This window comes from Pygoscelis adeliae, unplaced genomic scaffold, assembly GCF_000699105.1.
Source record: "Pygoscelis adeliae isolate BGI_AS28 unplaced genomic scaffold, ASM69910v1 Scaffold35, whole genome shotgun sequence".
NCBI lineage: Eukaryota > Metazoa > Chordata > Aves > Sphenisciformes > Spheniscidae > Pygoscelis > Pygoscelis adeliae.
In genome coordinates, this window is record NW_008824863.1 from 574282 (window position 1) to 596071 (window position 21790).

Here is a 21790-nt window from a genome sequence, read left to right on the forward strand (position 1 = left end):
GCTACTCACAACATCAGAGAGCTGAGATTTCAAAATGCATCAGCCAAATCTTCCTCTACCCATATACTCTCAAACCAGTCCTTCTCTCTCCCCAGAATTCATTCAGTTCACCTTCTAGTTGACTCCACAGCCAGCCAGCATCATCTCTATGGATATGCTCCCACTGTGAAACGTCCCTGGGGACTCAGAGAAACCCACAAACTACAGTCAATCAATTCCTCTATGAAAACCCACGACAAATCCCAATTGCCATCAGTGGTCTACAGGTCAAGCCCTGTGTTTTTTTTCCAGTGCCAGCTTACAGCAATCCCCTATAGCCGTCCATGCTGCACCATCTCCTCAGCACACAGTCTCCACAGCATGGCTCACAGCTACGCTTGTGAGGTTTCATGCAGCCATGCAGCATCTGGTGCAGGCATGTGTACCTCTCTGTTTAGAGAGGAGAACACCCTGCAGCATTGAGGGAGCGGTTCCCGCCTCGATCCTGGTCTTTACCAGCCCTCAGGGTTTCACTTTAGTGATTTTAAAATGACTGCTAGCTCTGCAAAGGAAGATAAAAAGAAACACTGAGATTATTTTCTGAAAGCTTCTTGTCATTGAGAGCTATGTTCTGTAGTCTACCTTCTCTCCCTTGCATCTTCTTCTATACTCTGTCCCTTACAGACTAAAGGTGAGAAAGGCCTCATCTGGAAAGTTCATGCCAAACATGAACCTTTCAAACAGTCTGCAAAGCCCACAGATGGATTTTACATTGTAGGAGCAGTCTGGAACAAACAGGAGGATACTGCCCTCTTAGCGCTTCTGTATGTTACATTTCATCTGAAGCTAAAGATTTTGATATAAGCATAAGCTGTGCCACCTGTTGGTTTCAGCATGACTGATACACCCACTATTTCCTCTCTGCCAACACTTCCGGTGAGTGTGCCCACATTATACTGAAATGGAAAAAATAAAAATAAAAAAACCCTCATGAGCCTCCAAAATGTTCTGAAACCAGCAGTTGCACTTGTTCTCAGCAGGGTCTTTTCTCAGATCCTTTTACAGGTCTTCTTTGCTTGCAAGTTGTAAGAGAACATTACTCATTCTGGTTGCAAGTTCCCCTGTATCCCACTGCTAGCCAATAAAGTACAACTAAGTTTAAAATGAAAGGCAAGTTCTAGCAATAACTTTCTCTAAATCAATTTTCTTTGACTACTTCACTAAATACATGCTTAAAAAAATGCAAATGATGACTCTTGTTCCCACTAAATACAGAATGGAAAATGTAAATAAGCTGTCTCCACAGTGTTGATGAGGCATATCAACTATTATTTCAATACATAAATATTGTTTTTAAAAAAAGGTAGAAATTTAATGATTTTTTACATTTTAGAAGTAGTGGTTATTTTATTAATTTTTCCTAAGGCCCATTAATTCACTTGTTGAAGACTGAAAGACAAATCTCAAAAAACTACTTCAATACAGCAACCTTATCCTATTAAACTCATAATGTGAATCCACATACAACATATATCTCCCATACATGTATAGACATGTCCTACACATGAGCATAAGGACAGCAGGACACCTAAGAACAGGATTTACAGGAACAACCTCTGCTAAAAGAGATGGGTAAGACAGAAAGCACAGCGGGGCAGAAACTTCAGTCCAGCCTGGGAAGGAAAGGAAGACTGGTGAGAGATTTAACTCTCATTTGATCTGAAACGCAGGCATCTAGCATCTAACTCAACTATGGTGTGCCTTCTAACACCAAAGAAGCAGAATCCAGACCAGTCGCCTGATGAATCAGTTATTTTCTTTCAAAACATGTTCTGTGCTTAAAACATCACCATGCATGACAGTGCTGACCTAACCACCTGACCTCTTTTATCTCCCAAGTGTCTTAAATACAGCAATGCTTACCCTTTGTCTCACTTTCTAACTCAGTCTCTTAATTCTTTGATGAAAACTGGAACAGGTTAGCAGGCTTCCCTTAGCCTCTGAAAAGCCTATACTTGGCTGATGTAGCAAATACACAAATTCCTTTCCTCATGTGGTGGGTTGACCCTGGCCAGCAGCCAAGCACCCACAGAGCTGCTCTCTCACTCCCTGCTCCCTCCTCAGTGGGGCAGGGGAGAGAACGGGAAGAGCAAAAGCAAGAAAACTCATAGATCAAGATAAAGACAGCTTACTAAGCGAATGAAAGAGGGGGAAGAAAGGCAATCGCTCACCACCACGCACAAGCAGACCGAGGCCCACCTCATCTCTCAGCAACGGCCACCTTGGAAGACAATGCCCCCCCTTCTTCTTCTGCTACTGCAGTTTATTGCTTGCTGAGCATGACGCTATATGGTATGGCATTTCCCTTTGGTCAGCTCAGGTGAGCTGTCCTGGCTGTGTCCCTTCCCAGCTTTTTACCCACTACCAGCTTACTCACTGGTGGGGGGAGACTGAGACATGGAGAAGGCTTTGATAATAGCAGAATTGTTACTATTGTAAGTTTTACCTTAGAAACATCACTTTAAAAAAGAAAGGAAACCTAACAGAACTTCCTCATGCACACATGTATCATACAGAATCAACAGACAGTTCACCTCACGCGTCAAAAAAACAGAGAGAGGCTACTCCCCATCCGGTCAATACTACCCGCTCAACATGACTCTCTACGGACTCTAGTCCTCTATGTACTTTGGTCCTCAAAGACAGACTATAAAAACTGTTTCTGGTTTGCTTCTCAGCTGCACAGCTACAATTTTTGTTACATGAGTACAATATGGCCATATGAGAGTTAATTAATTTTGCATAGTTTTCAGAAACACACAAGTTAACAGATTTTATGCAAGTGAAGATAAAAACACTGCCTAAAATTGAAAAATAATAATACAGTAGCAAAATAGTTTTCAAAATAAATACAAATCTGCAAATACACTGTATGAATAAACTATGGGTTATTTATTCCCTGCTTAGCTGCTAACAGTCATCAGCATTAGGTACAGTGCTGTTGCTCACGGTAGATAAACTAAGCAGCAAAACTTGAAAATGGGCAATTCCATTACTATTTTTCTTATGAGCAATTCTGTTGCTTTCCTCTGGTTGAAACCTGAAATTCAACCTTAGAAGAGTAAGTTTTACAAGTCTTAAGTATATACATTGCTGACAATCAGGAACAAAGCAGTTGCCACAGCAAAAGGGACAAAAAAAACCCAAACCAAAAACTCACAGAATTTAATCAAAAAGTAAATAAAAATAAGAATAATGCTTCTCTCCCTACAATCATGACGAGGCTTTTCATGGCCTACTTTGCGAAATGGACCAGGCAATGAAAAATATGTTTAAAATAAGTTTAGTGCACATTCAGTTTCCCCCTTGTGTCCTCCTCTACTTTAACTGTGTTTGTCCCCATCGAAAAAGCTCTCTTTTCTCTCAAAAAGTGACATATCCCTTGATAGACCTTGCTAAATCTTCCTGAAACACAATAAAACAGGAAATCTTGTGCAAAGGAAATAAAGGCTCATTGTGAGAAACTTCGAACCAGATAAGGAGGCACCCTCATGGGGTGCACGGACCCTGGTAATTAGCTGCTGGGCTGAAAGATCAACCCCGGTTGATCTCCACTTCAGGAACAGGAGCATCACCTCCTGCTCTCCTATTAGGACAGGATCCCGGGATCTGAAGAACCACTTCACACAACAGATTAAATTCTGAAAAGCCAAACTAGCTGGCGTCCCATTTGTTTGTATAACTTGTCAAACAAAGCCAGCTCTACTGATGCATTACGCAAGGGTTCTATACTGCAATATAGAACTCCTATTTTAACATCCATATATATGAAAAATGGGATTATACTCCACTGAAAAGTAGCAAAATGTGTGAATTTTTTTCCTAATATTTTGAATAATTGTATGACATGATGCAAAACACATGGTCATTTTATATTCAGTATAGTATTGTATTTTTAGCCTAATGGCCATTTTTTTAATCTTTTGTTTTCTGCAGTGATTATTTATTCATCCATGTACTCCAAAATGTCTTTTCTTAAGAAATATATTTTAGCATTAGAGAAAAAAAGTAAAGTCTGTTAGTAGTAAGAAAAGAAACAGAAGTGTTTACAATATAGATTGCTCCCAGCAATTGTTTCTTTATTAGCACAGAGCTGCTGGAGAACCATTTGATTTCTGCATGTTTGCATTTCTTAAAGTATTTTTTCTGTAATTCCAACAGCAAAGGACTCTGGAACTATGGTGAAGTTGTGTAAAAGATCACCAGATTCAAACAGCAGCTGTTTGCTTTCACTAATAAAGGAAAAAAGACTCTGCACTGAAAAGTGACCATAAATAGGCACAGCATACTCTTTACACAGGCAAAACACAGAGATTTCAGTGGGAATTCTGCCATGTTTAATGCAGGATCAACTCTAATACTGCTCTTTCGCAGGCAGTAGCAAGGAGGAAATAAGTGGAGCACAGGCAAATCCCACAGGATGTCCACGCGATTGTTCCATACCCAAAAGACGGGAAGGAATCTTATGTGAAGCAATTTCAGCGATATTGCTGCTGAGTGACTAATAGTTCATGGGATGGCTCCAATAAGAAAAAAAGCCAAGAAAACATTCTTACACATGAAGATGAGTGTGAGAACTTTGTTTTGTGGAGTTGGGAGAGGAAACATGAGAAAAAACTTCTCAGAAAACTACTGTATTGTAAAAGACTGTATTGCTTGGCAGGGTGGGGGTGTTCTGCCTCTTCAGCAGATGTCTTCAGATATTCGCCAGCAGAAGCAGGAGAAGAGCTGTGCAAGGCTCTGGGAGTTAACTCTGGCCTCCACCTAGTCTACCAACAACATGCTTAGTCTGAGCCCTCTCTACTCCCTCCAAGGAACTGCAAGGCAGGATCCATAGCAGAAAGCATCTGCTGATCCTACTTTCAGGTTTGGTTGTCTGCCACCACTGGAAGTAACAACAAGATCTGGACTCTAATCCCAGCAGGCTCAGTTCCTGTTTGCCTATTGTTTAATGCGTATTCCAACAGAGCTCTGCTACTGAGACCAGACTCTATACAGACACTGTCCACACCCCACAGAGTATCATCTCACTTGGAAAATATTATCAAAAATAATCCTAATGAAAGAGTTCAGTATTAAATCTCAGGCATATTAATAAATCAAAGTTTGTGAAATTTGTTGTTAAATGCAATTTAAAAAAAAAGTTGAGTGGTTTGCTCATTATAATTACTTTAAAATTGACCTTCCTGGCAGTGGCATTAGGGAGCAAATAAATCCTTTTAATCAGTTAAGCTCTTCATTTACAGATTCTAGTTCCATCTTGAACTGTTACGTATTGATTACCTCAATTATTTTGTCAATAATGTGTGCACCATTACATTAAAAGTTCCATAAAACAGCTTTATAAAATGAAAAAATCATGCAACGGCCCGCAAAGAACTTTCCAAATCCAATATTCTAACCTGAAATACAAACTTGTTGATCAATAAGTACAAAAGTAGAATAGAGAAAATAAATTATCACTTGATCTAAATCTACCGAAGTAAAGAATGTGAATCCAATGGCTATTTAAGATATGCTACCAATTAAAAAAGGAGTTATCATGTTGGACTGAGTATTTACATAACCTATTCTCAAAACTTCAAATTCCTCTGAGATTTTAGAGGAGTGGCCATCACTCACAGAAGTTTAATAAGGTGTGAAATCTGCAAAAAAGCAATTTCTTTTTCAAACACCACATTACCTTTCTTATGACCCAAAAAGTGCACAAATGGACAGGAAAAAATAAAGTTTTCCATAATGATCTCAGAATGCAGTCATTATTCTACTATCTCACCAAAAGCTACTCCCAAATACTACGTGCTGCTCAGAAAGTTTCTTTCATTAAAAGAGAAGGAAAAATAGGAGAGCGAATTTCAGTGCCGTATGTGACTGCAGCAAAACTGCCCTGTTACTATGTAAACCAGTACATAGGAGTACAGAATTTGGCCTCACTAGATCAGAAGTTTAAGACAGTTAATGTTCTGTCTTTAGAAACTGCCTGTGCCTTATGCTTTAAAGACTGATGAAGAAAAAACCTAATTTGCCTGAACAATTTGGCACTGTGATACAGACAAAAAGGAATAGAGACAATACTTTCCAAACCTTGTGGCCATCAGCCTGCACCCTTCAGCATTAAATGTCTTTATTAGTGCGTAATTTGTCAGGTTGGAATTATGAACTTTATTGATGATTAGCTACTAAATGACTTAGCCCACAATACATGGCATTTCCATATTTTTAATAACATTTTAGGTGCATTAAATCAATGAACTCTTGATAGCAATTTAAATTTACACTGGGAATTTATTTGTTCTTCCAAAAAAAGGAAGACTGTATAATTGTAACTTTTTTGGATAGACAGCTTCTCTTTTTAGGCTGTTTTAGGCCTGTATCAGTGTTTTATATTATTAGATTATGAAGATCTGTAGTTGCAATATAATATGCTGAAGTTTCAAATAAAAGCCCCATTTCAACCAGCTGAATGATATGGATATGGTATAGCCCTGTGGTATACCACATCTACACGTATATCTGTGGTATAGGAAAAACACATGGGTGCGTAAGTCTTCTGAAACAGCTTAATGGAATCTTTTAGTTTATTAAACATAAAACTGCACCTTTTATTCGTCTCCATAAGAATATGCTTTCAAGTTGAGGAACAGTTCTTCAGTAGACCCTCCTGGTATTACATCTTTGTCATGGTCTAACAAAAATCTCACTGTGTTTAAGTTGTTATGAATTTGGGGGGTTTCAAGATATAAAAAGCAAGATAAGACCCACACCGACTCTTGACTGATTCTCTTATCATTAAAGTCGAATTTAAAACAGCTCTAACTACCTTCATATAAATTATTTAATGCAAAATATGCACACTCAAATAAAGAGTAAAGCCAGAATGCTTTGGAATTATCAAGGCAAGAAACGGGAAACAAAAGGAGTGAATATTTACTTGTATGGAAGTTAAGAGGAGTTTAGGGATGTTACAAATATTAATACAGAACAATGCTTGCAAATGCTACATTCCCAATGTGTCTACTCTACACTTTTGTACCCCTTAATGAAAATCATTTAGCTACATTTGAACACAAAGATACAACTATTTGAGAATGCTCAGAGTCTACAAAACAAAGGCTACCGATGCAAGTGGTTTCCTTGTGTAAAGTAAGACAGTCTACAAAAACCACTTCTTGCAGTTCAGCTTTCCTTATCATGCTTTCATCAGTAACTCAAACTCCATTTCCCTCTTACGGCTTAAAAGGCTGAAAGATGTCACATAAGCCTTGCATTCTCAGTCTTGCGCATATGCTCAGGCACCCTATGAAGGAGATTAGATGGTCTGCACAGGTCTTACTGTGTGTTTTAACATGCAGGTTTTGTGGGTACATTTCCTGTTTTCGCTTCTCATTCAACTAACAGCAATCTTCACATTAGGTTTATTTTATCCTTTCTGTTTTGCAGCAGCACAGGCCTCCACTACGTCATCACTGTTAACATGGTCACAAAGACATAAACTTGCAAGCAGAGAGCTTGCAAAAGCATCAAATATACAAACAAATATACAAAAATAGTTCAGATTCATAAAATGAGTGTTTTATAGGAGTTACTTTTAGGTACTATCTTTTCAGAGGCTCAGTTTACATTGAATTTGAAATAAACATGAGCACAATACATACAATATTATGAAGATTTTCCTTAAAACTACGTATGTTAAGTTGCACACACTGTTTTAAATGGCAGCAGACTTAGCTGTCCATTAGTTTCAAACTGAAGTTAGCAGTTGTAACTTGCTTAAACTTTCCCAAGTCTTACTCCCCAAAATGGACTGTTTGATAAAAGGATTATGCAGCTTTTAATTTTACTTTATTTTTCAAGTTACTTTACTTCTTTGTATAAAATATTATTTTTTAACTCAGACACATTTTAAGAACAGTTTTTGCTTTATGAATTTCTCATACTGCCATGGTATTCCATTTGACATATAAACCTTGACAGATCTTAGAGAGATGTAATTCAACCTGTAAAAAGACAATAATCTTTCGCTAGATTTGACTTTGCTGTAATACAAACCTCATTATTATGGGCTGGTGTTTTAAGATTGCCTTCTAAGAAATCTAAAGAATATTTATTCCAAATGTATTACTGCTAACCGTATCACTTCCAAACCTCACTCACAAAGACATATTCACCTCATGCACCTCACTTCCTAAAGTCAAGAGTGAGACCAAAGATAAATTTGACTTCTTGTTTTGTTCTTACTCAAATTACAAAAAAAGAACAGTAAAGAACACATGATATTTGGTTACTTCTACAAGAACAAAAAAGGGAAAGCAACGTGATTAAACAACGAGGTTTGCAGTGGAGGACCTAAGCTTTAGAGCACAGATTCAACAATCTGACAAATTTGCGCAGTCATATCAGATGACACTGCTAGGTATAATCTGAAATACAGTGTAGTTTTAATTTTAACACCAATTCTGATGGCAGAGCTTTTGTTGCCTTTCTTTCAGGGAGACAATGTAGCTCCTAATTTTTTTTTTTTTTAAGACAAAGCCCCCAAAAGGACCTTCAAATTGGCCATCTGAAAGACTGCACATTCTGAATTACCATTCACATTTGATAATTTTGCCCAGATTCAGCAGATGGAAATGAGAACAGCTGTTTGTAAACTGGAAGTAATCTTATTTATTCAGATTTATACACATATGCAAAAACCACTACACCCTTCCATGTGTTATAGGCATTTTGAATACTTGAAAATTCAACACAATCAAGGCCCGTAAATAGCTACAGTGTAACTGTAAAATAAAACAACTATCCCAACAACTGTGGAAACTGAGCAACCCAGTAAAAAATTAAAGGATTCCCAAAGGATTTCCAAATTCCAAAGAGAACAGATTTTTTTTTCCAGTGCCAGAAGTGTACCACATGAAGAACACAGCAGTTAATCTATTTGAGACATGGCAGAAGGAGAAAAGCATATTCAAAAGTCCTAGTATCCTGAAAAACAACATATTTCTAAGCTTTATTCTCATACTCTCATACTAGATTGGGGTAACAGTTCAAACATCCCCTCTGATCTTATCTCTGTTGCTGGAACAGAAATGACTTTTTAGGTGGATACATAATCAGTTACTGGTGTACAAGCCAACACTAATCTCCCAAAGTGAGAGGCATCTCCCAAAACCCCACAAACAGACAGCATAGTTCAAGGAACACAAGCTGAATATTATCATATTGTCATAATTCACTGCACAAAGAGATATTGCACTACCGTCATCTTCTGAATGTTTTTCATGGATAGCCCTATATACTCTTACTTGTAGTGACACTGGAGCCTTCATCTGACAGTCTTGTTTAATTATGGGGTTGAAAAAAAAAGTCTCTGCACAAAGCATGGATGCATTTTTTTTTAACAACTGGTTACATGAATGTTTTCAGTGATTCTGATCAATGTTTTTGAATTGCCCAAGCATCTGGCCAAATTCAAAAGGAGAAAGATTGCTACAAAATCCTAGACATTTTAGGAAAGAGCTCATTATTTTCAGATCTGCCAGACTTCATTACTTACATGATTGTCACCCTACCCCCTATGCTATTTAAATTACGTTTTTTATCTCTTGCCCAAAAGAAGATATGTAGCACTTTCATTGTCCTCTGATTTGATGACTTACAGATATCTTTTGAATTCAGACTATTTTTTCATTAGTTTATCACTATAATGATCATAAAACATTTTTGTACATAAAAGTGAAAGTGAAAAGTTATTGTGCTAATGTATTTTGGTTGTTTGCAGGCTAAATGTGTGGATGACATTTATTACCAAACAAACTTATTTTATCATAAAAGCAATCCATTACAACAATAATGGAAATATCATACTCCTTTAAACATTTTACTTGAGCTTTTTTCTGCCTGCTAGGAATTCTAGTTATGAGCTTAATTGTGCCAAGGACAGACCAGTCTTTTCCAGACACTTACCCTCTGACAGCATGAATAAGTCTCAGTGATGGATAGGCAGTTCGCACTTTCAATTTATTCTTAAGGATTAATGCATTAACCCACTCCACATGCTTCTCTCCGCCTTTGACCATGAAAGCAGGGATCCAAAGGACACTGTCATTCAGCATGGATAGTCTATGCACAAATTTTTCTCTGTCACTCTCATTCCGAAAGCCTCCAAATGCTCTTTGTACAACTGATGGGTTCATGGTAATAAAATCAGATTTAGTTCCCACATCGGCAGCAAACTCCACCACAGGAGCTAGATTGCACCTGAAGAGGGAAAAAATTAATGGAAAAATGAAAATAAATATGAAACAGTAACTCAGAAAAATGTGTGCATGAAGGGAAAGCTGAAAATGAACATGCAAGCCCTTTTCAATTTAACGTGAGAAAAAAATACCAGTGACAACAGGTGTGATAACATGTAGCATTTTACCCAACTTGGACACTCATTAGACAAATTTCTTAAAAACATTAAATGTACATAATGCTGCAAGAAAAAAAAGTTCTTTGAACATTTGAAAACCATGTCATCATGCTTTAAAATGCATTGACAGATAGCAGAGTAGCACTTATGAATAAGAGTATGCTTTCTAACACCTATTACCTTTCATTAGTGTTCATTTGTCATCATGTTACCAACAGCTCACACTCCTAAAGGAAGCTGTGCCAGCCAATCAAGGTATAATTTATACAGGTTAGTCATTGCATTTTTTTTACAATATGGTATTTAAATATGATTTACAAATGAACTTTACCCCATGTTAAATAAGTTTTTGGTATTTTTGGTTTTGGTATTATCACTGCAGCTGATTGGTTGTTTTGTAATTTAGTATTTTCATTTCATTTAGAAATGAAATTTTTTGGAAAAAAGCATTAATCTTTCCATTTTTCCTTGATGTCATATTTTCAAACCTTGTTTAATTTTGCAGTAGCTTTGTGCTTTTTTCTAGGCTTGAGAAAAAGGTCTCATCAGGCCTTTGTTCAGCACAGTTTTTTACCTCAGTTATATAAATAAATGTATATGTAATCACACAGAGGCAGCATTCTCCATGGGCAGCATTGGATGCAGGTGACAAAATGCAATTCAGAAATTAATTGTGATTTCAGTGACCAGTATGATCTGACTGAAACAAATCACCTCCACAACATCCTCAGTGAATTAGCCTGTAGCTGGTATACCCCAAATAAGTATCTTGCTGCAACAATATTTTCACGATTTAACAAACTGCGTCGTCCTATCTTCTTCAGAAAGAAATGTTCTGAAGACCACAAAGCCTACATATTCTTAGGAGATAAAGCTGTCCAAGTTTCTGATGACATGTGGGCAGATGTAAGCTTTCTTAGGAAATGGATTTACATTCTTCAGTATCTTTATACATCTATTCCACAAACCATCTGCATGTATTACAGGCTGCTAAGGTAATATCTTTTAGAAAATGGTAGTTAGGGCACAAGAAAAACTCCCACTGATTTCAATACTGGCTTTGAAAATTTTTTCTAAAAACCTTAATGCATGAACCTATAACCTGGAATTGTCAAAATTTTGGTGTTGCATAAAGTCTTAAAAAAAAAAAATAATCAAACCAAAGACTTAAAGTCAACCAAATTCACTGAATTACTGCTGCTTTTGAAAATACCTCTTTTAAGGGCAGACTGCACAACATAATGAAGTATTCTTGCACAGCAGGATTTTTTTCAGTAGTCACACATATATGCATATGATGACATCTATTACTTACAAACGTAAGACAGAGCTTAACATTGCAAATCCTGCTCTCTCTGTGTCCAACTTTGAGAAGCATCTATATACCAACACTACCTGTACACCATATGCAAAGTGTGCAAATATAACAAAGGTCTTACGGTTCTAATATGATTCCATGTCTTTTGACAGCTCCTTTCTGATCCGTCAACAGCATCAGTGCCAAAATCTTAAAAGTGTCTGCAGTTTGAAACAAGTATATAAACGTAATTTCACCTAGATCCTGAAAAAAATCACCATAGGCATACCAAATACCTATCTTGCATGCCATTACTGCTTCAACAGTAGTATACTTAATATCCAAAACTGTATTTTAGAAAGGTACACAGTATAAGCAGTATGAATTCTAGGGCATATTCAGATTTTTCAAGTATAACTTCAGAAAATAATGAGCAATCTAAATACACTCCGTAACAATGGAGTTGTCTATGAACAGTTAATTTAGAATTTTAATCATATTTTTCAAGCTTTAGTGTCTCAAATTAGACAGCTGATTAAAATAGTAGACGCAGGTAAGGCATTTTGTTTTCCAAATGCTGAGCACCTCTTAACCTTCAATCTTTTAAAAATTCAGTTATATAAACATGGATTAGTAGCAGTGCTGAAGTTTGAAATAATGTGGGAAGTACACCTGCACTTTGAAAGTCTCTGTTTTCAAAGAAGTAACTAGATACTGTTAACTGTACACTGCTAAGACTTGTTTTAGTAGAATACAAGTGTAAGACAAGCTCTACACAAATTTCTAGCTCTGTTAAGGAAATAAACATTACTAGATTAGTTGCAGTTGATCAAGTTATAAAAATGTTACCCTCATTAAGCCACTTCTCATTTTCTTAGTGGTTACTTCCCTCAAAGAATGATTCTAGTGCTCATTAAATTAGAAGTGTCAATATTGAATAATTACTGTATATTTATCCACAAAGTTGGAAAATATAAAACACCTGCTAAAACCCATCAATTAAAATCAGCACATTCTTCAGGAGGGAGTAAATGGAGCAGTTATGTCAGAAGTGTTTCCATACAAGTTCAAGGGTTTATGTGGTAGTGATGAACTGTAACACTTACCTAAACTGCTAATACCGGATAATTGATATTTCCAGATGAGTTCAAGAAAACTTTATAGAAAGGTATGTTTCAGGGCTAATAAGACTAGCTATTGTGTATTTGCACATAGACCTGAGTATATGTAAATAGCTTTAGTTTCCTGTTTCAGAACTTTTATCTTAACCTCTAATGCATCTTTATGCTATGCCACAGTTTCATACAGTTGTTAGAAATTTTAAGTTTATATTGTTAGCAGACATCAATTATCTCCCGCCAATTCTCAGGACTCTTTCAAGAAAACTTTGTATTCAGAGACACACATAAACTTATATTTATTTTCTTTTAAGTCAAATTAAGAAGCCTATTAACTGAACAACTTTGAAATAGGCAATGCAATACCCTTCCCTTGTTATATTCTTTAATTCTAGCTCATTTGTTGTAAGGCACAGAATGCCAAATATATCCACAACAGTGATGAGGGGGTGAGGGGGACTCTACACCACAAGCTTTACCATTACGTGCCTAGAAATTTGTACACAACAAATGAAACCTTTTTTTTTTTTTTATTTTAAGTTGTATTGCTATATCAAACCCAGCAGGAAGAATAAATAGAAGACTGTAAATTACTGAGTTTCCTTTTTCTCACATGCCACGTTATTGATACCTTGCAACTATACGATTGTTTAAAATTTGACTCCAAAACACAATTTTCTGCAACATACCATCAACTTCCATTCATTCTAAAAAAACTTCAGTATTGCCTTCATGTTAGTCAGCCTGCAAGTAAGTGGGCTGTAGGTCAAAGCTGAGCAGGACAAACTTGCTATGAGGTTACTAGCACTGAGAATATGAGAACAGCTTGGAATTAACAGTCACACACAGCACTGAAGATTGACTTGAGCAATTAAGCAGACAGCTGTAAATATAAGCATTGAGAATATACATCACATTATATAAAGGTTTGTAAACCTCCTTCTCCTTAGTCCAAGATATTGACTGTTTCCAGAGAAAATTATGAAATGCAGCTTGCCCCAGCAAAAACAATTTTGCAAAATAATGGTTTTCATGAGTTCCTTTGGTTTCTTTTTTTTCCATAAAAATTCACTGTAAGTCTATTCGTTAAAACTAACAAGCTTATGACTGTTTTTTCTATGTAATTTTGTTTAATCAGAAGGTCTAGCTCTTTCTTTTTTCCCTTGCACTAAACTAGCAAATAATTAGAGTCATTATTTGCTCCCTTATTTCTTCTAAGCACTCTCTACAGTAGAAGTGTTCAGAAACTGGTCTAATGAGACAAAGATTGGTACATTTGGAAAAGGGGATTAGGAAAAAAAACCTAAGTAAGTGGGAAATGTTCATAATCTGTGTGACTGGTAGTATCATAGGCAATAATATGCAAGATACCTCAAATTAATGCTGCAGTTCCTGTTCTTCCCATGACATCAGCCCAGACTATACCCAAAACCTCAGCACAGCCATTTCAACAGGGTAGTTAGTCTAAACTTAGTATCAGGCATCAATTATATGATTTAGGTAATCTGTAAGTTTACAGGGCCACCTAAGTTACATAGTATTTGTGTATAATCATGATGCTGAGAGGCAAATATATATATATATAATATTCAGAGTAAAAATGCAGAGGTTCTCACACACAAGCTTTCAGTGTGATAGCAAAAGATTTTCAACAGGAACATGCACTGCGATGCTATCACTAAAGAAGAGATCTGGGGTGAAAGGGAAAAATCAGTTCATGTCTGAAATATCACATGGTATTTGGGTATCTGTAGAATAACTGAGATCCGAAGATACACATACCAAAATGTGATTGAAAACCTGCTTCATCCACAACTGCCTGTTGCATGTATTAGTTACAGTGGGATCTATTAAGGAAAAGCATGGGCAAAAAAGAACCAAACTGCCAATGGCTGGAGTTGCATGCCATGAGAAAAGACTGAAGAATGGAGTAAAGTGCTGCTATACCACGCTTACATCAAAGTAATCAACCCTGGTTTTGCTGTGACATCTTTATGGCCCAAACACACCCATAACATACTTAGCCTTTTAGAGAGCAGAGCTTAACAAAGAAAATAATGAAATCATATTCACAAAAATACACTCAAATGAGAAGTCAGTTATTCCACAGAGATTCAGTTGAGCTTGCTTGGTCACTAATAAACACACAGCTCATACATATGCACATAGATGTCCAATATGTAATATTCATAGGCTACATATCAGTATTCTTTTTCAAGTTAATTTTAAATAAAAGCCATAAAAATTTGCTCCAGTAAAAGTGATTATTATTTCCATTTTATTTGATATTGAGAACTAAAAGAATATTCTTCACGCAGTAATAATGCAGGAATTGGCCATGAACCTGTACACTTGTTAATCCTTTAACAATCTGTGCACCTGAGATTTACAGGTTGAAATAAATATTTAGAAACCACTGTAAAGCCCAAGCTGCACAAAAGTGCTGTAAAAACATGCTTTGTTTCATTAATATCTTCTCCTTGTAGAGCAAAGTCAAAAATATCCATCACACAATATTAACCACATATACTCTGAGAAGCCAAAAAATTAAAATTAGATTGTTGGTGGAAGACATAACATTAAACCTCCCTGAAACATACGACATTACCTAAACTAGTATCAATAAGCCTGCAAGCTTTTATATTCAGGTTCATTGGATATCCAGATTCCTGTATAAAACACAATTGCAATCTTGAATTCAAAGATTCTTGACATTTTAAGAAACACTTGGATGTGAAAGTAAAATTCAAGGCTCCAACACACAGGAGGAAAAAAAAAAGTTAAATTCAAGGCAGCAGACAACCTAACAGTTGGAGTACTCTCTACCCAGTCTACTTGCAGGAAGCACATCACCCTGATACCTGTGTATATGCAGCACATCATTTCACCCAGTTTTTCAAATAAAGGTGTGCAGCAGCACTGTGGTAACTTTCACATACACCCAAAAAAGGGAAATTTACAAAAAAACCATGCACAAACCTCTTATCTCCCCCCTGCCAAATCTAATGATTAGTAAAATGTATGGATTCTCACATGTTCTGTATACTTGTTTGGCTCCTGATAAAACTAAAATTGCTTCAAATTAACCATAGGGATCTGGATTAGCAGGGAATTCCCTGACATATCCCACTTCATCCCAGCCCTTATCCTCTGCACGGCACAATAGAGAATGTTTCACGAGAGCTGCAAGCTGTGTAGAGTCTCAGGTACAGCATAATTATGGATTCAATTCACACACAGGAATCACCTCTGTCTTCTATGATGTGCCATGCAAAATATACCATTATTGACCTGATATCCCCTTTTAGGGCCACAAGGCCACAAGAATTCTGAATTTATGACTGATTTCACTTCAGTTAGAAGATGCATTTTTGTACCATCACCTGCTAATAAACTTCATTACTTCTTGCTGCCCAAAGTAGAACCTATACTGACAATCACTATTTCTTCCTAGCACCTTCCTTAACACCAATGACTGAAATGCAAGTTATCCTCAATTGACACAGCACAGTGAAGTAACAGAAAAGGTCTAAGTGGTATTTTAGAAACAGTGGCAAAACACACTATTTACCTCTTTATTACAAGTCCTTGCTGCAACACTACCCATGAATTACAGAGTCTTACTGTTCTTTCCAGTATCATTATTTTAACACCAAGATAAAGAAGGGAATTTCTATCACTGAAAATTTGGTGCATATGGGGAAAAAAACCTACAGCAGTGAAATATTGAGAATGATATTTTAATGTAAGAAAACATGAGAAATGGAACTTAGTAGTTTCCTGAATACCTGCATCTTTGCCTTTTGATGTGAAAATACCTTTACACATTACTGTCTATAAAGGGCATATTCTATAGGGCAATGCTACAGAAGTGTTACTATACCAAAATGCTACAGAAGTGTTACTATTCTGATACAGAAAACTTCAGAACAGTTCTGCATCACTGTGAGACAGAAAGGGTTAAAAAAAATTATTATCCTTGCAATACATTCAGGCAAAATGATCATTTTCATTGTTTTGGAGAAGCACTTTGGGGTCATGAGTTTGGAATGTAGAAAAAAGCACTAGTCTGAACATTCAAATATGGAGAACGGCAAAAAAAGGAATGTTTAGACTACAACTGTTCTGAACATTGTTACACCTCTTAATCAAAACACTCAGTCAATGAGCAAATGGATTAGTGAAGCTTTCCTGCATTTGAAACTGTTCAGAAAACTACTAAATTAAAAGCTCTGTATCATTAACAACAGAGTAAGCAACTTTAAAAGAATTTTATCCTTTTATTTCAGAATAAGTACAGAAAGAGTCAGGCTAACCCTATGTGCTCTATATTTGGATGCTCATAGGACACCTATTTATTTAAGAAACCACTTTGGAATCTTTGATCATTTGTACATGGGTTTACAGAAGTCACTTCTTACTGCTATTTCCTTAGCCTTCTAAACTTACATCCTTAAATCTCCTCCCATATCACCTACTTAAGAATTAACTTCCTTTTTTTAAAAAAAATAGGAAGTTGCACCAAAGTTGGAATTATAAATGCTTATGGAGGGTACCCAGTGGCCCACCCAGCTCAGGTAGCACCAGGTGCTATGTACTGACTGAGCAAGAGATTCAGCTTCATAAGAAGACATCTCTGTATCAGCTCTCACCCCATGATGGGCTGCCTGGAGTAGCTGTCATGCAAGGACCCTTCCAGCAGCTGAAGAAGTCATGACGTGAAGCCAAAAAGGGAAAATGTGGCCAAGAGAAGTCAGGCCTTCTCTAAGGTTCTCCTGAGATGGAGGCCACCCATGTCTGACTTGACTGGAAACACCGAACAGCTACACTGGCACTCCTCCTTTCTCAGGCACTCAAATCACTGAGCAAGAACATCTGAAGACAATAGCTTTCTGACTTTCTTCTGCTTTCATTTAATGTTTCAATGTAGTGTAACAATCTGTAGGAAGAGACAGAGGGCAAAAACAGAGCTGCCACATTTGAGAGCTGAAAACAGTGTAATGAACTAGTCATGATGTATTCAAATGTTATTTTTAAGGGAAGAATCATGTTTTAAAATAAGTCTCTAAAATTGGCAACTTTGCATTCAACAGATCTGCTGGCTCTGAGCATCCAGCTCTACTGGCACAATGGTTATGCTCCAAGCAAGGTGTATTAAATATTTGGACATAAAAGCTGATACAAGTTACAAAAAAAAAAAGTTCCAGAATATAAGTACATTAATATCCTAAATCATTTTTATTCTGACAAATTTATGATTGTTTTTTTCCTATCAGCTGAAGGAACAACACAGAAGTAAGAAGCACTACCATTCTCTGGTAACATATTAAGATTAGCAGAGAAATTTAAATTCTTCTCCTGAAATGAGCAACTACACCTCCATGGTATGGTTGGAAGGCCCATCCTTTTCTTCTTCCTGAACAGATACACTGTCTTATGCTCATATCACAGTTGCTTGCCCACAAAACCAAGACATCAGGGAGAAAGTCAAACAGATTATCCTCCTCTTTGCATAGGATAAAAAAACAAATCTATTAAAGGACTATGAGTTTTTTCTATGTCAACTTCACTAACCACAAGAATTGCCAAGTTAAAAAATGAAAGTCAAAGGACACTGGAAAAATAAGAGCTGCATTTGCCCAGCAAAATTTTATCATCAATGATGGCAAAAATATTCAGCTTGATTCCTAGATGCTGACAGAATTAGCACAAAAACACTCCAACGGGAGAAAGAAGTGTTGTAATGTATAAACTAGGCACTTCAATCCAAAGAAAGAAGCAATTAATATCCTCTCATGGCTGTTCCTTGTCAGAGCAGTACTAAGCTAGTCAAACAGCTTCACTCAACAGGCCTGTTTTTCACGTAGTCCAACTGAAATGAAAGGGACTTTTCCAGAAGTAGTGTCATCATGAGAAAAACCACAAGATTATTTACTAGGTTTGGGGGGGGTGGTGTGTGGGTGTGGGTGTGTATTTGTTTGTTTGTTTTTTAACAAAATAACTCCAAAACTCTATTTGGCCTCTGCTTTTGAAAAGTTCCCATCATGAATGCTGAATTCCATTAATTAAAAAAAAAAAAAAAAAAAAAAGATGACTTCTGATCTTTAGCATTCTTCAAATTCTGAACCCAAAGCTGAACTGAATTCTTTTTGGTACCTACTGACTTCCAGAAGTAATTCCAGGAATCTGAAAGTTATTACTTGGCAATGTACTATTGTTACTTTACATTTACCCAAAATACAGTTGTATTTTTCAGGAAGTCCTATGTAACTACTGCATTTCAAAATGCACCACTTACTATAACAAGTTCATCTGTTCTGTAAGGTGTAACAGCTAACACAGCCCTGGCATGAGAATTTCAGCATGAGAAAGTGTAGACAATGGGGGAATAAGATATATTGCATTTAAATCTCACGGGGACTGAGCACCATGTATCTGACGCAGCAGCTAGAGAAACAGCTGAAAACAGTACCATGCAAAAAACAGCTCCTGCAACAGCACTGTGCCATTTATACATGTTAAATGTAATCTGGCTGATTATTTCACATTTTCATTCTGATTTATTTTATGGAATCAGAGATTTTGGAATGCTTCAGACCCTTCCTGGGTATACTATCACAATTCAGCATGCTTTAGCTCACCACTACAAAAGTAGCAGAAGTGCAAGGATCAATAATCACTTAACAGGTTGTAAAAACATAAGAGGTAAAAAGGAAAGGAATATGGGGAACAGGAAATAGTTTATAGTCAGCACATGTGTTTTTTTAATCGCAAAGAGTGTCCTTGCTTCCCATTTTAACTTGATGGGTCACATTTTCTACTGTCAAAATAGACATGACTTCACTAAACTTGTGGAACTAATCCATTTTATCCTAGCAGAAGATATGTCCCTAGACTCTTGATTTGATGCCGTGAGAACAAAATAAGGCTTTATGTGACCAAGTAATTAAAACCAAGCCACTTTAAAATGTTCAGTAAATACAGTAAATCTGCTTATGCTGACAAGATATTACCTTGCTTGCAAAAATGACCCTTATTTATGCACTTTCAGAGATGTCTGAAGAAGACGAATTGTATCATTTTACTTGTAAAGTTTGCTGTCAGAATTGCATGTTGGCTTACAGGCATGCTTATTATTTGAGTCTAGTTTAGGTGCCTATTTTCAAATATTTTTCATAATAGAATTATTCTAATTATCCTGTGTCTCTGTTGGCTCAATGTTCTTTGAGAGACATTGTTATACAGAAGGCACTGAATATGCTGGAATATCTCAAAGGAAGATGGACAGTTATTAGTTAACCTTGGATGACTTCAAAGACATTGGCAGATACTATCAACTTTAAATTAATTAAAGTGCTAGGTACTGACATTCTTCTTTACTCTTAATAAAGCGTATATTCTGTGTCTTTATCAGTTATTACTAAGATCTTCATACCACCTTTATAGGAGCATTAACATTCAGGATATTGAGTTTATTGTACTGTAATGCAAATACTGCTGGTTGTCTGTTGTGTCCTCTTCACTTTCACAGATCTTCACTTTATCATTAAATTAATGGTATTGTTGGTGTTAGATCTAACATTAGAACTGCTGCTCTAAGAAACAATTCTCTCAAAAACACACACTTCTGTTTCAGATCTCAAAAAGAACGTACAGCACTATCAAAATCAACTGGACAGTATATTTAACCAAAATAGTATGATGTACTCGTCACAGCATGTAGGCCTAATGCACTCAGCATCAGAAGATTCTACAAAATTTTTGTTCATCAGCCTATACATCTAGCTGCATACAGTAACTGCTTTTCAGAATACCATCAGGTGGCGAGTAGAATGAGTGCATTTTACGTCTAGCTGAAAGCAAAGAGAGAAATAGTGTCATGGTACATTTTAATACCAGAATCCTAATAGCAGTAGAGATGAGTGGTTACCAAGTATGCCAGTAACATTAGATCATGTAATTACATATCAAGTTGCGTACAACGTTTTTTAAATGGAAGAAGAGGAATGTAGGAAACTATAATTCTGAACAATACTTTGCCTTTTTCTTTAACTTGAAATACAAATGAATTCATTGCTATTTACTTTAAACAGATGTTATGTACATATGCACCCATCCAGACATACATAAATAAATATCATATAGTTTAACCTATGAGATAATCTGTGAACTTCTAAAATGTTTTAACATTGATTTGTAAATTGAAAAATTTCACTGTATTAAAACTCTCTCTAGGCTGCAGGGTCAAGTATTCTATTCCCAGAATCTTATAAAGATTATTATCCACAATATCATCAGACTAACTAGTTGTTATACTGACCACTTAACTAGTCATACACCATAGGAGAGATGTTTCTCCATTCTAAATAACTGATTAGCAACAGTAACTTCCTGATGTTCCTATTAAGGTTCACCATTCTTCTTTTATTCATACATAAATCTTTAAGAATATTACCTTTACTCCACATGGCTTGAATTAGTTAAAATCTCCTATCAGATATCATCACCTAGTTTCATCACTAGTTAAAACATGGGGAAGAGCATGGAGATGACTTCAAAGAAATTCAGCACATGATTTAAGTAAAAGTACGTACCTTGCCTTCTGAAAGAAAATTTTCATCTACAAAATCTAGTATCTAAATTTTTATGTAGTCCTGTTAAATGAATCACATTAAATCTCTGAGACATAGAAAAGCATGCCATAGGCTAAATGTGGTTTACAAATATGTTATTTATTTTTGGATTCCTTCTGCAATAAAGATGCTAATTTGAAAGGCTATAGTGGTACAAGCAAAACAAATAAGGAAAATTAAAGAGCAGTGTGTTACTGTTTCAGTTGCCACTTGCTAGTACACCTTTCAAATAAAATACAACTTTCATTTGTATATCCTGTTTTGATTTATGTACTGAAAAACTGTAATTTTT

General features: G+C 36.2%; 1 protein-coding gene across 1 annotated transcript in view; it reads right to left on the reverse strand.

Moving 5' to 3' along the window:
- ST8SIA4 (ST8 alpha-N-acetyl-neuraminide alpha-2,8-sialyltransferase 4) overlaps window positions 1-21790 on the reverse strand; it is a 58194-nt gene that overhangs the window by 21677 nt on the left and 14727 nt on the right. Inside the window, exon 4 of the mRNA XM_009324318.1 lies at window positions 10000-10293. Coding sequence (XP_009322593.1) covers window positions 10000-10293 — 294 coding nt within the window. The remainder of the gene's footprint in view (window positions 1-9999; window positions 10294-21790) is intronic.